The sequence below is a fragment of the Xyrauchen texanus genome, chromosome 7 (genome assembly GCF_025860055.1).
Source record: "Xyrauchen texanus isolate HMW12.3.18 chromosome 7, RBS_HiC_50CHRs, whole genome shotgun sequence".
NCBI lineage: Eukaryota > Metazoa > Chordata > Actinopteri > Cypriniformes > Catostomidae > Xyrauchen > Xyrauchen texanus.
Genome location: NC_068282.1, coordinates 13,443,775 through 13,466,975, shown reverse-complemented (window position 1 = coordinate 13,466,975; position 23,201 = coordinate 13,443,775). Strand labels below are relative to the sequence as shown.

Sequence of the window (23,201 nt, the reverse complement as noted above, 5' to 3'; positions counted from 1 at the left end):
GCTAAAATATGTAATGTCACAAAATTAAATGTAAAGAGACAGATAGCTCTCAACACATATGCACTGCTCTTACACTAGTTTAGAACTGCACTCCGCTTGTGTTTGTGCCATTCTGAACTAACTGTTGTATATGAAAAAAATTACCATATGACAATAGCCTTCTTCCCAACCCAGTGCTGTTTATATTTCTGTCGCAGAGAATTTAGTTGATTGCATTGGTACACTATTAGGTTGGGCATCGGTCATAATTTTAGAAAAATATACAACATACATTTTGACATGTTACTAGAGCACATAACTTAAATGTCCTTTTTTCTCTCTGGCCAAGTAACTTGTGAATTATCAATTTACTTGTCCGGAGGACATTGGACCATTGTGTGCTTGCTGTGAACTAGGCAGCTAACCTCAGGTTGCTCCATGGGAACTGTCCATGTAGTCATACATTTTGAATTAAAGCATGGGCTGAATAACAACTTGCTATACTTGCATACTACACATAAATATGAACATGAAAATGGTATTTAACATATATTTAATTACTAAAAGAGCAGAAATAAAAACAATCAATGCATTACAAATGTAATACCTGTGCTAAATGTGTTGAATACCATAGTAAACACATATGGGTCATATAGGACCTAAATTTGCATTCTAGGGGTAGTAATGCAAACTTTGTAATAGTTTAGAAAATATTCAACTAAATGTTAGAAAAGTCAGTCCACATGATCACACTATATTAAGACTCCTTAACTGAGAAATAGCTGGAGTGTCAGACAAAAAGACAACCTAATCTAAAAACTATAGTCAAAGTAGACGGCCGTGCAAGTTTTGACCCGCATATGCATATATAAACTTTATCATTTGATCTCAATTTAGGGCCCACCACATCGTGATTTATGCATGTCTTATTTTAGTATTCTCGATATTAAAGTCAATGATGACTGCTGGCTCCACATATTATGCCAAAAATCTTGACACTGTGGGAGACTTTTTAATTGTTATGTGAAATGTATTACTGTGTTTTTCTTTTTTCATTTCCCACTTTCTCCTGTGCAACCAATACCTCCCTTGTCACCTCTTCCCCCTTCCTTCACTGCCCCAGCTTCTCAATTTCCGCACTTCCTGCATAGTGGATGGCTAGTTATTGTGTCCTGTGTGTGTTTCATCAGTCATGACCAGTTCTTTAATAATTTCTTAGGCAGAGATGGGAACAAAGCACCCTGAATGGCGGGACCTCACTACACACACACACACACACACACACACACAGGGAATGGACTTGAGTCATCTTTGCTAGTATCTTTACAGTTCTCCTCATGCCTGCAGAATCACAATATTGCTGAACTGTGTGTTTTGTGCAAATAAACAAGGGCTGCAACAATGAATCGATAACAATTATGAAAATAAAATTGTCAATTAGTTGAGTGTTTGTGCTTTCACTTGTCACTTAACAGTACTTCAAAAAAAATCTTATGAAATGCACTGGAGGCACAGAGCGAGCTTCAGTATAGAATACATGTGCAACGCAAGTTGTTTAAAGCATGTTTGTAGTAAACACTTCATTTTAGAGGTTGACTGATATATCTGCTTTACTGATTTATTGATGCTGATAGTTGAATTTTGGAACTGTTTAGCCCAAGACAGACAACTTGTATTAAAAAGAAATGGAAATGGAATGGCCAATATGGCGGCTGTAAAAAAGGAAGTCCTGCCTTACAGGTAAAAGAGCAAATCACCTTTTTGATACAGACACCGCCTGTCAGTCAGCTCGAGAACGCACTTGCGCTTTAGCTGAACCAGCATGAAAATTGCCGTTTGTTTGTTTGATCTAATCTAAAGAAGCACAATTTACAGTATGATTCCATTGATATCAGATTTAACTGTTATTTTGAAATATGTTCTATAATTGTAATCAACTGTTTTGGTCTTTCGGTGTTCAAGTAGATAGGAGCTGTACATTTATACTGCGTTGACTGACTTGCCTAGAAAGGGACTTTGCTAGAGGTGAAATAACAACAATCATTGACGCATCATGGGGATTTGCTGTATCGAAAACTTTCATCATTGACAAATCTTTTAAATTTTTTTAAATTCTACAGTGCACACAAACATATATATATATATGTGTGTGTGTGTGTGTGTATATGTATATGTATATATGTGTGTGTGTCTGTCTGTCTGTCTATTCACATATTTCCGGGCTAGTTTATATTTAAAATTCCTGTGTTATATACCAAATCGATATCTAATCTATACAATTTTCTGGGCATTATTGGGATTTTTGCTGCATAAAATAAATTGCAATGTTTTATTTGTACTGAAGTAATTTATTGGGAAAGATGTGTAATGTATCATTAAGAAATAATTGACTGATTGATTATCAAAATAGTTGCAGCCCTAAAATAAACTGAGCCTTCAGAAGACATCTGGCTATGTCTGTTGTGTTTATACTCCTATCAAGGCATTGTTTGTGACTGCATCTGCCCAAATCTCACTTTCAACACCCTTGGGAATTTTTTATACAAATCTCACATGTGATCCAATAATGTGACACAAATGTTGCATTACATTCTGCTTGTTTGAAATGAGGGTAGTGACTCATGGACATTTTTTTGGTCCATTTCTCTGTCTGTGTGGAATAATAAAACATGGCATCCAGTATAAGTCAAAATGATAAAATCCAGCCACATGGTAAATTAATGTGAAGGATGAGATCTCCCCTTTGAGAGGGAGCCAGAGATTACTCTCTACAATCATGTTGATTATTCCCAACAAGCTTCTTAGTTTTTCATTTATTTAAAATGTCATAGAAATGCATTGATCATTCCCCCAAAATCCCCCAAGAAATTGTGAAAAGTCTACAGATTCCAACAAGGCCTGCCAATGTCTGATGTGTTTTCTTTGGTCTTTTGCTTCAGCTCCATCTCAGATGTTTTCTGTTGAAGACAGTAGCTGATAAAGTAAGTAGCTCTTCAAATAAGAAAATTATAAACTACACATCATGTTTTTCTATTTATTAAGTGTGGAAATTCCTGTGAGCATGACATCTTTAAATTATAATAAGAACAAAAAAACAATTGTGCATCTTCAAAAAAAAGTTACATTATATTAATTCATTTGCATAGTCAAAATGAAATAAAAATAGACCCTATTAACCTTTTTAATACACGTTTCTGAATATCCTGTTTCACTCAGAACTGTCACATTATGGAAGTAAAATGGGTCACAAATGTTTTTTAATGCTGTTGATTTTAGCCATGCAATTTCACAACTGCACTGATTTCTTTCATTATAAACATAATAATTTATTTTCCACTTACTGATTGACAGTGATATAAAAAAAATTATTTCAGTTACCTAGTTTAGATATTCCCATTTTACATTTTTGCTACTGTTTAGCAAAAAAATGCTGTTTATATGCCGAGTCTAGCCAGTTGTTGGCTTGGATCAGATCTCACTTGTTCCAGCACATCTGGAGCGTGTAAGACCTTTCTTCAATGTGTCCCCATTGAGAGGGCTTACTCTTCTTTGATTTTGCAGTGGCCCCCACCATGAGCCACTAAGTGGGGGATAAAAGTTGCATGCAGTAGCTGCTCTCTCAACAGTTCAGCTCTGTCTAGAGACAACAAACACCCATCCATTTCTCCCAGACCTTGAGAATCCATCTCAGGATTTGAAACCCATCAGGGTTTTCTATTATATATCTACTGTGGATAATTGCAATTGTGGGGTAGTGCTAGGTCAAACATGGTATTAAGCCTGGGCTGCCATCCCAGAAGTTCGGTTGTCATGATGAGATAAAATTGTAATTTGCTCTTAACTGTTAGGGTTGGGATCGACGGATAGGGTTGGGAAGTGAGAACCGTTTCTCACACCCAGTCTACACCGGACGCATCCGTAGACGCAAGATCTTTACTGGATGCGTCAAAGTCAACATCCTAAAAAGATGGCGTGCACAGAAAATCTGAGCATGTCAGAAATAGAACCGAGCATCCATCTACTAAAATACTGGAACTGAATAATTTTTGGACTAAATTCTTCTGGTGATGCAGAGTACTAAAATATTCTTAGTGTTTGCTGTTGTGCTGCTACTCAATCTACAGTGCCACGACAAGATAAATTGTGTTTTAGTTGAGTGGTGAGTTTGCAGTCTATGATGAGAGGAAAGAAATCAGCTGCAAGATAATACAAACATAATAACAAAAGTGTGATCAAGCATGACTTAACTATGTATATTTTTATTTTAATTTATAGAGCAAAAAGACTCATCAGTATTGTAGGTCAATTAAATCTCTTGATTAGTATTGATTAAATCTCTTATTGGAGTAATATTATTCTCATGGCTTATTGAAAATAATATCACGTATTTAGGTACAGCTTTGAAGCTAAATCTTTTAGAAACAGGGATGAGATTATTTATCAAAATATACCAGTCAAATCATCTTTGAATACAGACAAACTTTATTGCTGTTAATAAACATAAATCTAATCTAACACATATACATGTGACAGGTTTGTGAGAAGAGTGACAGAATGTGAAATAAATTATCAATAGATAAATGAACTTTATGGAGTCTGTTGACAATGCCTTAAGAACCATTTATCCTTATTTTTGTCTACATCGATTTGCTATCGGATTACCCAAAGTAGGTAACTAATACACCAGCACTTTGAGCATATTACGGGAGATGTACTTGCATGTCGTGGTGTTTCCTTGCATTCTTTGTGTTGCTTGGTTCTTGGCTCTTGGTCAAAAGTTCATTTTCGTTGATAATTCCGACCTCTGGGCTGTCCTTTCCGACAGTTGATTTTATGGTCCTTTGTTTCGGAGTCTTACAAATCTCCCGCTCGAAAATAGTGCATATTTACTTATTAACATGATATTCGTTGTCATCAGCTTCCTCTATGTAACAAAGCAAGCTTTTGCATACTAAACATGACATTCTTTCATTAATATTGTACGTGTAGGTAACAAAACATGAAAATCCCTGGTTACAAATCATACTGGTTAATTCCTTGGTTATACCACATGGATAAAACATTACGAACATTTTAAATGGGTATATCAGGCTATAATCATGCATTTGTCAGTTATACAAGTTATCACAGTTCAAAATTGTCAGAATTACCTTGCAAGACTTGGTATTGTATAAATCGTGGATTTAAATGCATTCTGTACATTTTAGAAGGTTAAATCAGTAAAGTACTGTGACTTTGTGTAAAATGTTCCTTGATTAACATGTAATGTTTTAGTATTAGAGTCTTTCAAATCTGATGGTCTTATGGAAACCTCTCAAAGAAAAGTCTGCTTTAACTCATTAAATAAATGTATCACTCATTTATCATTGTGATAAAGTTCAGAAGGTCATGCTGAGGGGGCCTTCTGACCAATGACTGTTGATGCCTGGACCTCTAATTTATGGCATTGAAGAATTCCAGGATTGAGATTGGGTTCTTCCTAGATTCAAATCATGTTGCTGCAATGCAAATCATGTATAATCCTACAGTATCATTTAATTGTAATAAAGTATTGTTGTTTTTGTATAGTTAAGTATAAGTAGGACAAATCGTTAAGTTACCGCAATATAACCGTAAACATTTTTTATGATTCCATCCCTACTTAAGTCAGTATCCTGGAAAGTAACTCATATCTGTTCGCACAAATCAATATAGACATTGCCTAATGGAAAGTCAGTAAATTTTAGTTTAACCTTAAAAACAGGTCCCAAATAATTTAGTTTGACAAATACTTAACATACTTCAGGGCTGGTCCTTTAATTTCACTTGGCTTTCAATCATTTACTTTTTTAAGGGCCATCAATCGATTAAAATTAAGATAATTAGATATTATTGTGCTAGACAAGTAAAGCATTGAACAGACAATACAAAAAGTGACATTCAAAGTCAATATATTGTTTATTTCTTCATCACTGGCCTATAGTCCACAGCAATCAATTTTGTAATTGAGTTTATTCAGCAGAGATGGGCCACTTCTATTAAAATTAATAGGAGAAATTGGAACACTCAACCAAGGAGCTCGGAGTGCCCAACAGTCAACGGATGTAGAAAGGAAGTCCCACCTTACTGTTAAAAGAGCCAATCACCTTTTAGATGCAGACGTCACCTGCCAATCAACTCTAGAATGCACATGCACATTACCAATACAAGCAGGGAAGTTATTATTATTTGTATTTTTTTTATAATATGATATATTACAAAATATTTTTTATTGCTGATTTGAAATATGCTCTTTGATCGTAATCTTGACCAGCCGTTTTTGAGATTTTGGTCTCTCTCCATTCAAGTATATGGGAGCTGCACTGGCATGACTAGAAATAGCCTCCCTAGAGCATTCCAAAGGTGGCAGACAGTGGACTGACTTGCTAGAAATACTTGTTTCTAGCTTGTTTCTATACTTGTTGATGAATACTTGAATGATCAGTTCAAGGAAGACTAAAAGTCTCACTTGTTCTAGCTGTAAACAGCTAAGCAGCAGAAGGGAAATTGACGCATGGTTTGAGAGATGTCTTAAAATGCAATGGTCATGGCATGTGTAACTTAAAAACAGCTAGACATGTTGCAGCAGTCATAGATGTATGATTAACGCATGTTTAAATTGAAAAATAATTAAAAAGTGTGCAGACAGATGCAGGAACATGACAGCTGGAATTATTGCAGACTCCTATTGCAACTTAAGATGTTTTTTTTTATTATTATTCCATATAAACAAAATGCCTCCTAATTACAGGTAAATGACATCAAATGAACAGAGGGTGTGCAGATGGTAGCTTAGCAGTGCCTTTATCAGACATTGTCAGCCTGAAGTCGACAGTCGTGCAACCCTTTGATTAAATAGTTATTTAAATAATTATAAATATAATTATTCGTATTCACAATTCAGATAATTTAAAATGCATTACATTATTGTGGCAGATGAGTAAAGTGTTGATAAAAGGAAAAAGTGGTTTTAGACGGCAATATATTGTTTTTTCTCCTATTATTGAACATAAAGCTATCATTGTCCCTTCTGTCCACAGCAATCCATTTTACAATTGAATTTGTCAATCTCTCTGAGGTAGATTTATTATAAAGCCTTTTTGATTATTCTAGTTAATTCTATACTTTTACATTGCACTCGTTCATTTGGATTCCTGTTAGCACTACGCACTGGCTGGGCTATACGTGATCATTTCACAAACTGGCCAGTAGAGTTGGGGTACTCGAGGTTTGGACTCCGACTCGAGTCTGAGACATGAGTCCAATTTCAATGTTTACAGTTAATTAGGATTAATGGTAAATATTTGTATCAGATGCAAGAATTTTCTGATGTAGCAGAATTAATTTTAACGATCAACCAGTCTATTCGTTTTTTTTTTTTGCTCGTATAATCGTTAGTTAATTCTGAGATGATGTTATTCTCCTGGCCACAGAAAACAACTTTTCTTATTAAATACATTATTGTTCAAAGCATGTAAAAAGATCGTAATGTTTTAGGGACCTTAATTTGTGAGCAGTGAACACCGCAACAATCTTAAAGAAATACAAACAACGGCATAAAACTCATACACGCACATACAAAGCATTACACTAAGAAAGATGAATGGAACGTTAGAACCTTGAGATTATGGAGATTGGTGAAATGTTACAGACCACTACTCTGAGTACCACCAGTAAATCTTAACTTCATCGTACTCTAACAAAATAGAGTAGGTATCTTAAGGTTAATATATCAATTTAGTGATGAGTAAATTTAAGAAAGATATGCACGCCTCTGTTGTTGCCCTTGCTTGAAGAAAGAGAGTGAGTCCTTTGGGTGCTGTATGGTCTCCCTGAAGTAGTGGTCTTGAGGATTGGGAAGAGAGAGTCTGGAGGGTGAGCTGTGAATTCCTGGTGAAAATCAACTAACTAATGGGGCTTGTCCACTGCACATTACAACTAGGTATGAATATACCCTTAATTCGGTCCAGGGAAACGATTGTTAATTTTTAATAATTGCACTGAATTAATATGTCGACAGCCCTATGCTTTATACATTAACTAGGTTTTCAGTAGATTCTGGCAATGATACAAGGGGTAAACTGCCTAGAGGCCTGCATGGGCCTATAAATTAAACCCGACCTGTACCCTAGACAGTGTGGCCCAACCCTACCCAGCCCAAACAATACTGTTCGATTTTAAACCCGGACCCAAAACGGAAATCGCTTACTATCAAATTTCTTCTCCTAACAAGTACTGTTGCAATAGGCTGTATAGGCTTTATGTAATCATATAGGCAAGATTCGTAACAGTATTGAAACAGCAAACATAAAAATTTTAAAAAGGCACAGCAGACCCTCAGTACACTGAAGCAGAAGTGAAAAAAGCTTTGCCTTACCGTTTATGTGCTGAAACTTTGCTTGGTGCAGAACAATCTTGAATAATATGAAACACTGCAACAGTCCGCTCTATGAAGTTTGAACTTGTTTAGAATGGTGAATCTTTGTGACAACTGCACTAAAAACAATCTAAACGCAGCGCAAAGAATAAAACATAGCGCAGGTGTTTTAACATGCGTTTTTGAAAATTAAGTCATTTTTAAGTTGACATGATGTTTAAAATATGCCGATCCTGCACGAGACACTGTCATTTGCACCACATCTTGCTTTTTCTTCAAAGACATTTTCCAGCATGTGTTTAAACTATGGAAAAACAGAACAGATGTGCACAACATGTTCTGTGTGAACAGCCCCTAACTCATCTGTTCTCGAGTGTCTGTGAGTGAGAGTGCGTGCGCGAAACAAGTTCGGTAAGCCTGTTTATTTTTTTCATTAATTCTGAACCCAAAGTCCTACTTGGATTTACATTTACATTTGTGTGTTTCGCAGACGCTTTTATCCAAAGTGACTTACAGTGCACTTATTACAGGGACAGTTGCCCCCGGAGCAACCTGGAGTTAAGTGTCTTGCTCAAGGACACAATGGTGGTGGCTGTGGGGAAAGAACTAGCAACCTTCTGATTACAAGTTATTTAGAAAACTGACCTGAACCTGGCCCGAAACCCGTCGTGTTCTCGGGTCCGGGTCAGGTTGCAGACCTCTAAAACGGCCTCTTCTGTTAATTTCCATAATAGTCCGGTAATCAATTTTATGTAGATAAACTCAGACTAGCCAAATATTGGCTGTTCATGGCTATTTAAATCACTTATTCTAATCTCTCAATAGACATATAATGGATGGTATAACTTGGATGTGAACAAAAGTGTAATTCTTTGTTTTTTCAACTATTAACATTTTTAATAGAAGCTAAAATGGAATGAATGCTCTTTGCCTAACCATTTTTGGTGGTCTGTAGTGGTTTACTTAGATGAACTTTGGGAGCAAGTTTACATTTTAAATAAGAACTTTTTCTTCATTATATAAGAATATAACAAACATTGAAGCTAAGATGAAAGATGTGTGCATATAGGTCTTGGCTGTTTAAATTTTCTATCATAAGTGAAATGTTGCATCTCAGAGCTGTTTCTGAAAGTCTCTGCCCAAACACAGGAACGTTGAGATATTTGATGCATTTCCAGGATAGAAAAGCCTTTTAACGCCCCCGTTATTATGTTTATGAAACATAAAAATCCCTCTGTTTGTTTAAACCTTCATCAAGACATATGGCTGCCTTTGTGTCCCAGGCGATGTCATTCATTCATTCTTTTGAACTGGCAGCTTTGGGGAGTCATAAGCGAGTGCTCTGTGTCACTCACTGTTTCTCAAACGCTTTGTGTGATTCATAAACCAGGGGGCTGAAAGGACTGACTTGTTTGTGTTCTCATTAAGCATATGGATAAAATATTTCTTCTATGGCTCTTAGAAAGCTTATCTGCAAGGATATCTGTCATGCAATGAATCTGTTTGCAAAGTCAAAACAGATAGGGGGGAGGGGGGTCGTGTAGAAGGAAAACAGTAAGAGTGTATTGGAGCAGCAACCATCCTCCCCTCAACTTTTCACTTTGTGTATATATTCATGACCCAAATTCCATAGCTGGTATGTAGTTTTTCTTCAGAGGTCCATCTAAGGCAAAGATCACGGTTCTTTGTCATTTTACTTTTTTAGGGTAAACATTTTATAGAGCCTCTTCATGTCAAGTTTAAGTGACTCCATATGGATGGCTGTGGGGTGTTTAGAAAGATGGTCGGCCTGGGCCAGGGGAAATTTGTTATTGAAATATTTTCTTTAAAATGTTTTCGAGATGAAGAGGACATTTTACACCAAAAAGGGAGGCTTCATCATTCTTATTTGTCTGCAGTTCTACAGACCTGTCTCTAACATTCTGCCTGGCTCTTCCTCTCACTATTTGGCTCAATTAATCTTTCTGTCTCCAAAGGTATCCAATGTACATGCTGGAACAGTAAAGGGACATCCCCAAAATGTTTCCACAGAGTTGGAAGCACACAATTATTTAGAATGCCACTGTATGCTATCTAGGAATGAATGGTGGTTAATGGTTAATTAAAAGGTGGTGTCCACAAAGTGTAAATGCCATAGTTGTTATTGTTAGTTAAATTTTACTTTAACAACCCTAAAGTAAATGGTTTACTTTTTGAAAGCATACTTCTTTTTTGTGAACTTATTAGATACAGTACGTGGCTGAGCCACAATTGATATGTCGCCAACTTAATATGTCGATGACAACCCTAACCAGCGTGTTTATTATTTTGAGGCCAGTGTTGCTACACAAATCTGGGCTTGTTAGTGCATCATATGTCAATGAACATATAGTTAGAAAAGTGTGGCAACATGGTGGATGTACACTTGTATGTCCAGGAATCTATTTATACTACACACCTGCATACCTAAAGAATTTCATCAACAATCGTGAAATAAGCTCTTCATCGAATTCCATACATGCTGTGAAAGAACTGTTTCTTTTTAAGTTACACCCACTATTTTTCATTAAACATAACATTCTCAAATCCAGACTGTTCCTAATGCATTGCCTAATTAGTACTAAAAAACTATATAGTCTTATTCTGTTACAAAGCAGTACGTGAAAATACATACTCTGTGCTCTGTGTTATGTTGAGGAGATGCAACTTCATTTTTGTTTTCTGAAGAAAATATGAATGATGTTTGCTCCTGCGTGCACAACTCCACAACTGTGGCCAGATAACACATAAAATTGGTGGAGGTAATTTAACATTTAACACTGTTTTTGCGTTTTCACATATGAAAACTAAGAATTTACCGTTTTTGGGGACACAAAACATTCACCCATTATTTTTTGTGATACAAGGACATCCAGGGACTGGCATATTTATTTATTAACATTTGGATTAACAATGTCTGTCATAGCCAGTCCATTTGACAATGAAGCTCCTTGACACGCATTGGCTTGTGCCCAATCTATGAAGCCATCTTAAAGCTCCTCAGTTTCAGATGAGACGAATCAATTAGTTCCGTTTGTTAAGAGCTGATCTGGAAGATATTAGGATCACTCCATGTTTGGATAAGCTTTTGCAAATGTCCTCCAGAGTCAAAAGCCAGAACCTACAAAAGACCATTGCATTATTTTCGTCCCCCTCAACTGATTTGTTCAGCTTACCCTGAGGGTTGCCTTTGGGTCTGTAACTGTTGGAGTTTAAGGAAAACATCTGGTTGAGCCCTCTTAGTCCCCTACAAGAGCCCTCACTCATGAAATGTTTGCAGCATCAGTCATTGTACTGAGCACAGGGTGATCTGCCAGAAGATATGTCCCATTCACAGTTTGGATTTAGTCACTATTTGTCATCTCTGGATTACTGGTTCACCTTCGTACCCATTTAAATTTAGAATTCAGACCTTGTATTTATTTACTTAAAATCTTGATACTGGCCATTGTGATGTTTCATGTGTTTTAAGAGGCCTTTCACACCAAACACATCCTTGTGCTTAAAAAACCGAAATGCAGCAGCAAGAATAGAGCAGAATGCAAGTGTGTTGAGACAAGTTTTTAACTTCCCGTTTAAAAAAACACAGCACTCCTGTGTAAGACACTGGAAAACAGCGAGATGCTGCACAATGGTCAAAGACATTAATTTACATGGTAAAATAATTGAAAAACAGTGCAGATGAACACAAAATCGTGTTCATTGTGAACAACCTCTAAGAATGCATGTTAAAAAAATGGTTAAAAGAGTTTAGATTCCCCTGCATTCTGTCCTATACAGTCAGCAGACCACCCTATACTAGAATACCCTAAACCACCGTAATTACACAATGCTTCCTTAAAGGTGCTTTAAGCAATTTTTTTTCATGGAAAGGTGTGCAACGCATTGTCCTACTGCCTTAGAGATATTACTGAAATAAGATTTGTAAGATATCTCAACTGTCTCTGTAACAGCTCTAGACTCTGTAAACAGCAAACAAAAATGTGTCCTCGGACACAATGACACTTTTGACCTGTCAATTATTTTGTATATTCTCATAGTGTTGTAGTTTTTGAGACTTACTGCCATTTTTAACCCATGTTGTTTATAATAGTTGTCAGTTGAGGGCGCTATTTTGCTGCGGTTGTTTTTAACAACTGTTTCTGCATAATGTCCGTCTCAGTATAGCTAATTTGGTATCTTTGGAGTGTGGGGGGCATGGCTAATCCAACGGCTCTTGGAGGTAGACGACTAAAATCGCTTACAGTAACTTTAAGAATCTCTACTCGTTTTGGCAACCTTTGGACTAGTCCGTTTTTGAAAATATGTACTTTTGCACATCCCTATTTCAAACAGCCATTTCTGATTGTTTTGTACATGTAAATGGTTTTGTTTGTCTGGTGCTGGATTTATATATTTTTTTAATTCATGATAAAATTGGTTACACATTTTATAAATTCCACTTTAAAATGGTTTTAGTATTAAACAGTTTCTAGTTAAATGAGGAAATTCTGATTGGACAACAGCTGTTTAGTGTTGATTCTAGTATGTTTTGGATTACTTCCTTTTACTAAAGTGCCACTCAGAATTTATTCTGTTGTTGGTCAAAAAGGAAAAAAATAACATGTACATTTAGGAAAGGTTTCGGAGTGTACGGAGTATTTCATATCTGAGATAAGCTGATGAATATGTGATATACTTTGATCTGATATGGTGTAATGGAATAGAAGATTCTGCAGGCATGAAATTAAATTGACTGACAAAAAGAAACAGGCAAAGAGACTTTATTTCCATTAATTAATAAGACATTGCACACACTATCTTGAATGTAAGTGCCTGAATGTCAAACCCTTATGAATGAATCTTGAACAGATGTTAAGCAGTGACATTGCATAGTCCTTAGTCGTCACACTGTGAAGTTGGACTATGTCCATGACTTTGTTTGTGAAAGGGCATTTGTCTGCTGTGTGGGCAGTGTAAAAAAGACTTTTAGTCCATGTGTGTTAGATTTGATCATCTGTATTGGCCGATAAAAGCAATTATCTGTGCTATCGAACATCTGCCTTTTTTTTTTTAATGCAGCCGATAATCAGGTCAGATTATTTCTTTTCAAAATCGGGCAGAAAAACAGTGTCAGAAAATGATCATACAACTTGTGCTATGTAAAAGAAAAAGTGTCTTGTGTGGAATTACATTTGATTACATGCCTTAAAGTTTGACATGGCAAGGAATATTGGGAATTTGCTAAAGCTGAAATGGAGGCTGCTACAGCTGAAAGGGGACAATCTTCATCATTCAGAATTCAGTTAATGTGAGTTAAGAATGTTAATGTAAGTTTATAATGTGCTTTTAGTTTATAACTGAGACCAGTTACTTTAGAGCATGAAAAATTTGTAGAGACAATGAGAATAAAGTTATTATTTACATTTTCTTTTGAAGTTGTGTATTTGTGTAATTTCAAACAAGGTAGCATTAAAATGCAGAAGCACAAAACTAATGGTATCGGCAGATGATGTTCTAAATAATTGGATATCAATTATTCAATCAATTTTAATTGGTGCATCCTTGATAATGAAATATTTAACAAATGAAATAATTCAGTTGTCATAAATATACTTTTTTGTTCTTCTGAAATACAGCACAGTATACTGTATTATATGCAAATTGTGGTTTCATGGCCAGTAAGAAATATTAAATAAATTCATCTCCCATTGATGCCATTTAAAATGTGCATTTGTGCAATGCTAAAATTAACTGCACTTTAAATTTCCCAGTGTGAACCATTGATAAGATTCTTTAGACAGCTTATTTATGAGCAGACAGCTTACCCACTGCATTCATTCTGAATAATGTTTCTAAGCAGAACCGTTTGATTCCTCTCCATTTCAGTGACCTCTAAGCAATACGCAGTTAAGCAGACCAAGAGAAATGGAGGGAACTGCAGGAGGGGAGAGTCACATCTGGTTGGTTTCAGAGAGAAATATAAAACAAAAATTCTGGCTTATGTGTTGTCTTATGGGGGTGCACACTAAAGCGAAACAAGACAGACCCAAGCCCAAGTTGAAGACAAACTGGCTAAATTAAAATGAGAGGAGTGAATGATTTACTGAATCTAAACTCTTGACAGGAAAAAGTTCAATCCGTTGCACTTTTGTGGGCTCAATCGCCTGTGGAAAATATGACATTGCTCTTATATTGAATTTAATTACTTCATCATTATTATGTAAGTGCTGTTGTTTTTCCCCATGTGATGCCCATGTGTTTGTTTTAAAACATTTAGATATTGAAAAAGCTTCTGTTGCAAACTGGCTGCAATCTGTGTATTGCGCCATGACAAATGGTACTAAAAGTGTTTGAGTGAAAACGATAACTATGCTGTCTGCAATAAATCTTTGTAATGATTATGCAATAAGCGTCTGGTCCCGAGGGAGCTTTTGGCTCACATTTCAAGACCTCTGATCTTTTGTTTTAAATATTACTTTTGGTTTGCTTATCTGTCTTTCTGCTCAATTAACCTGTGGCTGCTTTAGTGCCAGATGGACCCATTTCAACAATGTGAATTTCTCTTTCTTGACAGGAAGAATGTTCAGAGAGACTGATTACAGAGAGAGGTCTCCACTCCCACTTAGAAGTATGAAGACCCAGAGAAGAGACATGTTCTGTACATTTATATAACACGAGGATCAGTTTCAAGGTTTTTTCTGAGCTGTATGTGGTCTGGAACTGAATGAGTATTATTTCCAAAGTGTAATGTGTATAGTAGTTGTTATCATTTCACAGTTTATTTCTCCTATTAAAAAAAGAAGTATATCTAACTTTGCGGATATGGAAATTGCTACACAACTATATTTGTATTTCTGTAAGGAAAGCTAAAGTTTTAGGTAAGCTTAGGGTTTAGGCTTTGGTTCTGCACACATGAAATGCTGTATTATAGCTGTGTATGAGAATCAACACATAATGTGTTGACACCAACTTTGCAGACACCAACTTTGCAGTGTTGTCTGCAACTGAGCATAAAAGTTGGGTTCCAAAAGTTAATATTCCAATATCTTTTTTCCATAGGTGAATACATTTTTAACGGTAACTTATAAATCTTTAAGACAGACCTTCCGTGAGCTCTGAGGTTGTTGATCGATGTAATATGCTTAAGTTAAGACCATCAGTCCATGTTATTTCAAATTCAATATTTAGAAATTGGGTTTAATAGAATAATTCCTGGAGAAGAACTACACTACACATGATCTTGAAGAGAGAAACATTCCATCAATCAGAATCACAGCCACCAACAACAACAACAAAAAACACCCAAACAAGCACTACATGACATACTGTGAGTGGCGCAATCGAGTAGAAAAATATTATTTTTGGTACTTTATATCAGCATCTTTAAATAGTTTTATATCAGTTTTAAATTCAATTCCATCATTTGGAATGCTTTATGGCATTGTAATTCATGCACACAGTATTTTACCTTTTGTCTTTTTGTCTGATTTTCAAATATGTTATTCTTTCAAATTAAAGTTTGTAATGCTGTGATTCACCTCCGAGCTGCATTGTTTGTGTTTCTTAAAAATCTTAAATTAAGGATTTAATTAAATACCTATAAAATAAATGAAAAACTTTCAGAACCAAGACGGCTGAAAAGTTGGGCAGACAATGCTGTTTTCTATTCTTCTATCTTTTTTGTTTCGTGTTTAGTGTAAAAGGTTCTTAAAGACTATAATTATGGAGCCAACAATATTAACATTGTGCAATTATTACAGTCAAGCAATCAGTGTTGGTTAGATTGTGAATGGCAAATATTCTGACAATGTAGAGGGAGATTTTCAAGCTTGAATAACTTGTTGAAAATTGTGAAGAAAAAGAAAAATAACAAAAGAGGAATTTCAATGCAGTGCTGCTTTGCAAGTACTGCAACCAACACTGTAAAACCAGACATTATTTTACACACTAGCTTTTGAACCATGCCCAATCATACTTTTAAGAGCAACCAAGAGTAAGGATTTCCATCGCAAAATCTTTTTGACGTGTACATCCAAGATTACAGATATACAACTCTTAGCAGTAATTACTTTAGCTTTAGAGAAACCACCATAAAAATGGGCAGATGTGGTATGCCAGTAAGAAGAATAAAAGGGTATTACTGAAGAAGCATATTAAAACAGTTCAGAAATGTACAGGTTATAGTAGTGAGAACTGCGACTGAAGGAATTTGTTCATCTCATTTTAGCACAAAAACCTGGAACTACACCATTCATAACCTTTTCATGAATTAGAGAAAATTATTTGCATTGGGCATGCGTTTATGTCAATAATTTAGGATAACAGTTACAATGATGCACAGAGCTAAAACTGGATGTACAGGTGAAACTCGAAAAATTAGAATATCGTGCAAAAGTTGATATAATTTTGATGATTATGGCTTACAGCTTATGAAAACCCCAAATTCAGAATCTTAGAAAATTAGAATATTGTGAAAAGGTTCAGTATTATAGGCTCAAAGTGTCACACTCTAATCCGCTAAACACCTGCAAAGGGTTCCTGAGCCTTTAAATGGTCTCTCAGTCTGGTTCAGTTGAATTCACAATCATGGGGAAGACTGCTGACCTGACAGTTGTGCAGAAAACCATCATTGACACCCTCCACAAGGAGGGAAAGCCTTAAAAGGTAATTGCAAAAGAAGTTGGATGTTCTCAAAGTGCTGTATCAAAGCACATTAATAGAAAGTTAAGAGGAAGGGAAAAGTGTGGAAGAAAAAGGTGCACAAGCAGCAGGGATGACCGTAGCCTGGAGAGGATTGTCAGGAAAAGGCCATTCAAATGTGTGGGGGAGCTTCACAAGGAGTGGACTGATGCTGGAGTTACTGCATCAAGAGCCACCACACACAGACGGGTCCTGGACATGGGCTTCAAATGTCAAACGTCTTACCTGGGCTAAAGAAAAAAGAACTGGTCTGTTGCTCAGTGGTCCAAAGTCCTCTTTTCTGATGAGAGCAAATTTTGCATCTCATTTGGAAACCAAGGTCCCAGAGTCTGGAGGAAGAATGGAGAGGCACACAATCCAAGATGCTTGAAGTCCAGTGTGAAGTTTCCACAGTCTGTGTTGGTTTGGGGAGCCATGTCATCGGCTGGTGTTGGTCCACTGTGCTTTATTAAGTCCAGAGTCAACGCAGCCATCTACCGGGACATTTTAGAGCACTTCATGCTTCCTTCAGCAGACAAGCTTTATGGAGATGCTGACTTCATTTTCCAGCAGGACTTGGCAACTGCCCACACTGCCAAAAGTACCAAAACCTGGTTCAATGACCATGGTATTACTGTGCTTGATTGGCCAGCAAACTCGCCTGACCTGAAACCCATAGAGAATCTATGGGGCATTGCCAAGAAAAAGATGAGAGACATGAGACCAAACAATGCAGAAGAGCTGAAGGCCGCTATTGAAGCATCTTGGTCTTCCATAACACCTCAGCAGTGCCACAGGCTGATAGCATCCATGCCATGCCGCATTGAGGCAGTAATTAATGCAAAAGGGGCCCAAACCAAGTACTGAGTACATATGCATGATTATACTTTTCAGAGGGCCGACATTTCTGTATTTAAAATCCTTTTTTTTTATTGATTTCATGTAATATTCTAATTTTCTGAGATTCTGAATTTGGGGTTTTCATAAGCTGTAAGTCATAATCATCAAAATTATATCAAATAAAGGCTTGAAATATCTTACTTTGCTTGTAATGAGTCTATATAATATATTCGTTTCACCTTTTAAGTTGAATTACTGAAATTAATGAACTTTTGCACGATATTCTAATTTTTCGTGTTTCACCTGTAGCAGTACCCATTCAATTCTGCAAGTTTATTTCTCATTCTAATTTTTAGCTTTTTTTATTGACCATAGAGCCCTTGCAGTACATCCATATTTATTTTCAATTTCAGAGAGTGATTCTCAGTGTGCACTATACAGTGCCATGTCCTCTCTCCTTGTATAGAGGACAGAAGCTCTGGCATGTTGAATTTTCCTGTCATTTGTAATCATGGGTCAAGTGTTTGGCATAAGTAGCTTTCAAATTGATTTTGTGTTTGTTTGAATGTGCACTGTAGGGGACCTGATAATTAAATCTAGTCAAGGTCTAAGAAAAATAACAGAAGAAAAGGGAACAGCCGTAGAATGAGGGTATTTGTGTGCGATCGAAATGGCAATTGAAAACAGAATGCAGCTCAGAGAGTTACACAAAGCTAGATATGGCAGGTTTACTGCTCTACGGTTGCTTCATTATTGTAGCTCACTGTTACGTCCCTCGTTATAGATGTTATATATCTAGGAATGTTATTAGACATAAAAGTTTTGCGCTCATGTGTGTGTCAATATGGTATGGGAATTGCAAAAGAAAAGGATTAGACAACAACCCACAATTTTAGTTGAAAAGGTTTTTTTTAATTCTTCAACTGCAATAAAGTGAAGTAGTAGTGAAATAGTAATATAATAAAATCATAAGGTAATACAACGTAGCCAGAAGAATCAGATCAACAGACAATCTGGTGGAGAGGAGGGAGCAAGAGAGTGGTGCTTAAATCAAAAAACTAAATATAACAAAAAAACAATCCTCTAAAGTTAAAGAACTAAACTATCAACAAAAGATGTAGAAAGAAACATCTTCAGCGTCAAGACGCTATAACTAAAACTACCCTAACTAAACAAACAAAACATACCTGACTCACAACCTCTCCCACCAGTCTACATGGAGTTGAACGGGAACTGAGATGACAATGTCATGAGAGAGCAGCAAACATTTAGCCGTGCACAAGCACATAAAGAACACACATATCAAGAGCACCAACACGTTCCAGCACAAACAAATAGAAACGGATCTAACTGCCAGATCGTAACAGCAGCGAACCCCAGACACTGTTCAGCCTCTCAGACTGGTCTCTCAAACGAGAGAACCGTCTTTACCGAGCGTGCAGGCTCTTTCTCAAACCCAGAGTCTGTGTCAACCCGCCATTGTAGTCAGAGCCATTCATAAACCACACGGCAACAGGCGATTGGTGGCGCGGTTCCTGACGTCAGCAGATTTGACAGGCGGAGCTTCCAATGAATTCCACACCTGAAACAAAGTACAGACATACACGCAAAACAAAATACGTACCGCAGCGTACGTAACACTCACCCCCTTAAAACTCAACCTGAAGCAGTATTTAAGCTCTAGATAAGGTGTCAGCGATGATAATTTTCTGAACCCTTTTTATGTTTTATGATTAAGTTATAATTTTGCACAATCAACGACCAACGCATAAGACGTTGATTGTGATTGTACATTCTGGACAAGAACACTAATGGATTGTGATCCGTGTACACTGTAACAGGTAGAACGGAAGAGCCCACATAAACCTCAAAGAATTGTAACGCCAGAATTAGACCCAAAGCTTCCTTCTCAATGGTAGAATAATTTCTCTGATGTCGGTTGAATTTTCGTGAGAAGTAACAAATTGGATGCTCAAAGCCATCATCATCTTCTTGAATAAGAACAGCTCCCATGCCTAAAGCGCTGGCATCAACTTCCAATTTAGAACAACGTGTAAAGTCCGGAGCAGCAAGAACAGGTGCACTAGTCAACAACAACTTTGCCCCATCGAAAGCTTGTTGACACGTGTCAGTCGAAATAAAAACATTGGCTGGGCTTAATAAACTGGTCAGAGGATGTACTACAGTAGAAAAATTGCGGCAGAAACTTCTATAGTAACCAGCCATGCCTAAAAACCGACGTAACTCTCGTCTTGTCGTTGGCCTAGGAAAGTCAGCAAAAGCAGATACTTTTGCACTGACAGGGCGGACTTGGCCTTGACCTACTTCTTTGCCCAAATAAGTGACGTTGCTTTACCGAATTCGCACTTAGCTAGATTAATTGTTAGAGAAGCGTCAGCCAATCTTTCAAAAACTGTCTGCAGAACACTCAAATGCTCAGACCAATCCAGAGAATAAATCACTAGATCGTCGAGGTATGCACTACAATTTTTAACTCCTGACAATACAATGTTTACAAGGCGCTGAAAAGTTGCTGGGGCGTTTCGCAGCCCGAACGCCATAACCCGATACTGCAGAAAGTTATCCAGAGTAATAAAAGCTGAAATTTCCGCCGCTCTAGCGGTCAGTGGTACTTGCCAATACCCTTTCAGCAAATCTAATTTCGTTACAAACTTAGCAGAACCCAAGTTATCGATGCAATCTTCCATCCTAGGAAGAGGATAGCTATCTGGTACAGTCACAGAATTTACTTTTCGGTAATCTGTGCAAAACCGAAATGTACCGTCAGATTTTGGAACAAGAAGACAAGGAGAACTCCATGGACTATAGCTAGGTCCAGCTAGGTCATTCCTCAACAAATAATCAACCTCAGTCTTCAACGCAGAACGCTTGAAACTATTCACCCGGTAAGGGTGTTGCTTAATGGAAGAAGTACACGTCACTTGGATATCATGCTGCAATACATGCGTTTGAGTTGGCACATCACTAAACTGCATGGGAAATTCTTGAATTAGTTGCATAACATCCTGTTTCTGTGACTCAAGCAAGTTATCAAGGTTTTCGGACAAGTTCTTCAGAGTTTCTGAATTCGAAAGTCTACCACACATTGATAAATCATTACGAAGTGTAACACCATCATCAGGATCACACTCACCAGAAGAGGGCAGCAACACCTCAACATTCACTCCCGTAGAATCAGACACCGCAGCAACAACAGCAGCTAAAACATCAGTAGGAACAGCAACAAGCTTTTCCTTTTCCTCCACAAATTTCTCAAACACTTTTCGAGAACAATATAATTTCAACATGTTAATGTGGCATGTTCGAAACTTCCATTTGCGGTCAGGCGTGTGTATTACAAAATCAGTCTCACTCAATCTCTTTGATACCTTATACGGACCAGAGAAACGAGCGGTCAGAACCGAACCTGGTATTGGTAACAATACCAAAACTTCATCGCCTGGTTGAATTTCACGCACAACAGCTTTCTTATCATACCATTTCTTCATGCCCTCCTGAACAGTGGACAACGATTTTCGTGCAAATGAACATGCATTATGTAGACGTTCTCGAAACTGACTAACGTAATCCAGCACATTTCGTTCAGCTGACTTTGTGTCATTCCACATCCCGTCTTTCAGCACCTTCAGTGGACCTCGTACAGTGTGACCAAATACTAAGTCTGCTGGGCTGAACCCCAGAGACTCTTGAGTCACTTCACGGACTGCAAACAGTACTAAAGGTACTCCGTCGTCCCATTCTTTACCGGAGCTTAGACAGTACTTTTTCAACATCGACTTCAGCGTCTGGTGAAATCGTTCGATGGCACCCTGGCTTTCAGGATGATATGCGCTCGAGATTCGATGTGAGATACCCAAAGTTTTCAACACTTGTCTAAAAACAGTAGAAAGAAAGTTCGTCCCCTGATCTGTCTGCACAATTTTTGGCAATCCAAATGTGGAGAAAAACTTTAGCAAGGCTTTAATAATGACGGGTGCTGTTATTTTCCTCAAGGGAACAGCCTCCGGGTAACGTGTCGCAGAACACATTATAGTCAACAAAAATTGATTACCTGCCTTTGATTTCGGCAGGGGACCAACGCAATCTAAAATGATATGTTCAAACGGTTCGCAAATGACAGGGATCGGAACTAATGGGGCTGGTGGAATCTTCTGATTCGGTTTACCCATAACTTGACACTCATGACATGTGCGGCAATAATGAGACACGTCGCTCTTTAAGCCAGGCCAGAAAAAATGCCTGAGAATGCGGTTGTAAGTTTTTGTCACTCCCAAATGACCTGCTAGCTCATGATCATGTGCCAAACTCAACACTTGTTTCCGATAGACAGTAGGCAAAACAATCTGGCACACAACATCCCACTCGTTCTCCCCATCTCTGTGCGGGCGCCATTTCCTTAAAAACAACCCATCTTCAATCACGTAATCAGCCATGCTAACTTTATCCGATTTTGGATTTTCAGCATCCGAAAAACATTTAGTTAGCGACACATCTTCCCTTTGTGCAACCTTAATCCCATCACGAGAAATAGGTGCAGCTAACACTTCAAAATCGGCCACTGCCGTGACAGGATGCCTTTCATGTCTAACATTTTCAGCATCTTTTGGATCGGACCCAAAATTATCCTCCGTAAACACAGGTAACATAAAAGAGTCAGCCAAAACAATGTCATCTCCAATTCTGCGTTGTTGAGCACGCGTAACTACGTTAGCAACAAATACATCCGGAAAATTATCGGATATGTCATCAGCGGGAATAAAATAGTCAGGTTTATCAACGACTTCGAGCACAGGTGACACTTTACCCCCCGCCAAATAATTTCCAAGAATAAATGCAACCCCTTTCATAGGAAAAGAAGAACGTGTACCAACCCTAACAAAACCTGAGACCAGGTCACATTGTAAGTGTATCCGGTGCAACGGTACCTTTACAATCTCCATCTCAATCCCTTGCACTAACACACTTGACCCACAAAACATCTGTTCTGACAAAGGAAGTGCATCAGAGACTACAAATGATTGCATCGACCCAGTATCCCTTAAAATTTGCACTTCTTTCTGCTCTCTGGGTTTACCATTTATGGAGATTAACCCCTTCAACAAGAATGGTTTAAACCCTGAGTCAATCGCATCTTTCTCTAAAACAGCGTTAGACACCGTCTTCACAAAGGTAACAGATTTTGATTGTCCTTGCTGAGTCTTACGCTTCAGCACTAAACAATCAGAAATGAGGTGTCCCATTTTGTGGCAATAAAACATTCTCGTGTTTCTTTATTCTGTGGTGAACT

The 23,201-nt window shown here is 37.4% G+C and overlaps 1 protein-coding gene across 7 annotated transcripts in view; it reads left to right on the top strand.

Moving 5' to 3' along the window:
• LOC127646194 (E3 ubiquitin-protein ligase RAD18-like) overlaps window positions 1-23,201 on the top strand; it is a 104,109-nt gene that overhangs the window by 68,183 nt on the left and 12,725 nt on the right. For 3 of the 7 annotated variants that reach the window (XM_052129690.1, XM_052129688.1, XM_052129686.1), the window contains one exon: window positions 14,949-15,902. The exons of 1 other annotated variant lie outside the window; for it this stretch is intronic. In XM_052129690.1, coding sequence (XP_051985650.1) covers window positions 14,949-15,046 — 98 coding nt within the window. In that variant the 3' untranslated portion in view covers window positions 15,047-15,902. Of the gene's footprint in view, window positions 1-2,918; window positions 2,961-14,948; window positions 15,903-23,201 lie in introns of those variants that run through there. 3 more of the 7 variants (XM_052129687.1, XM_052129685.1, XM_052129691.1) reach the window with 2 other exon arrangements.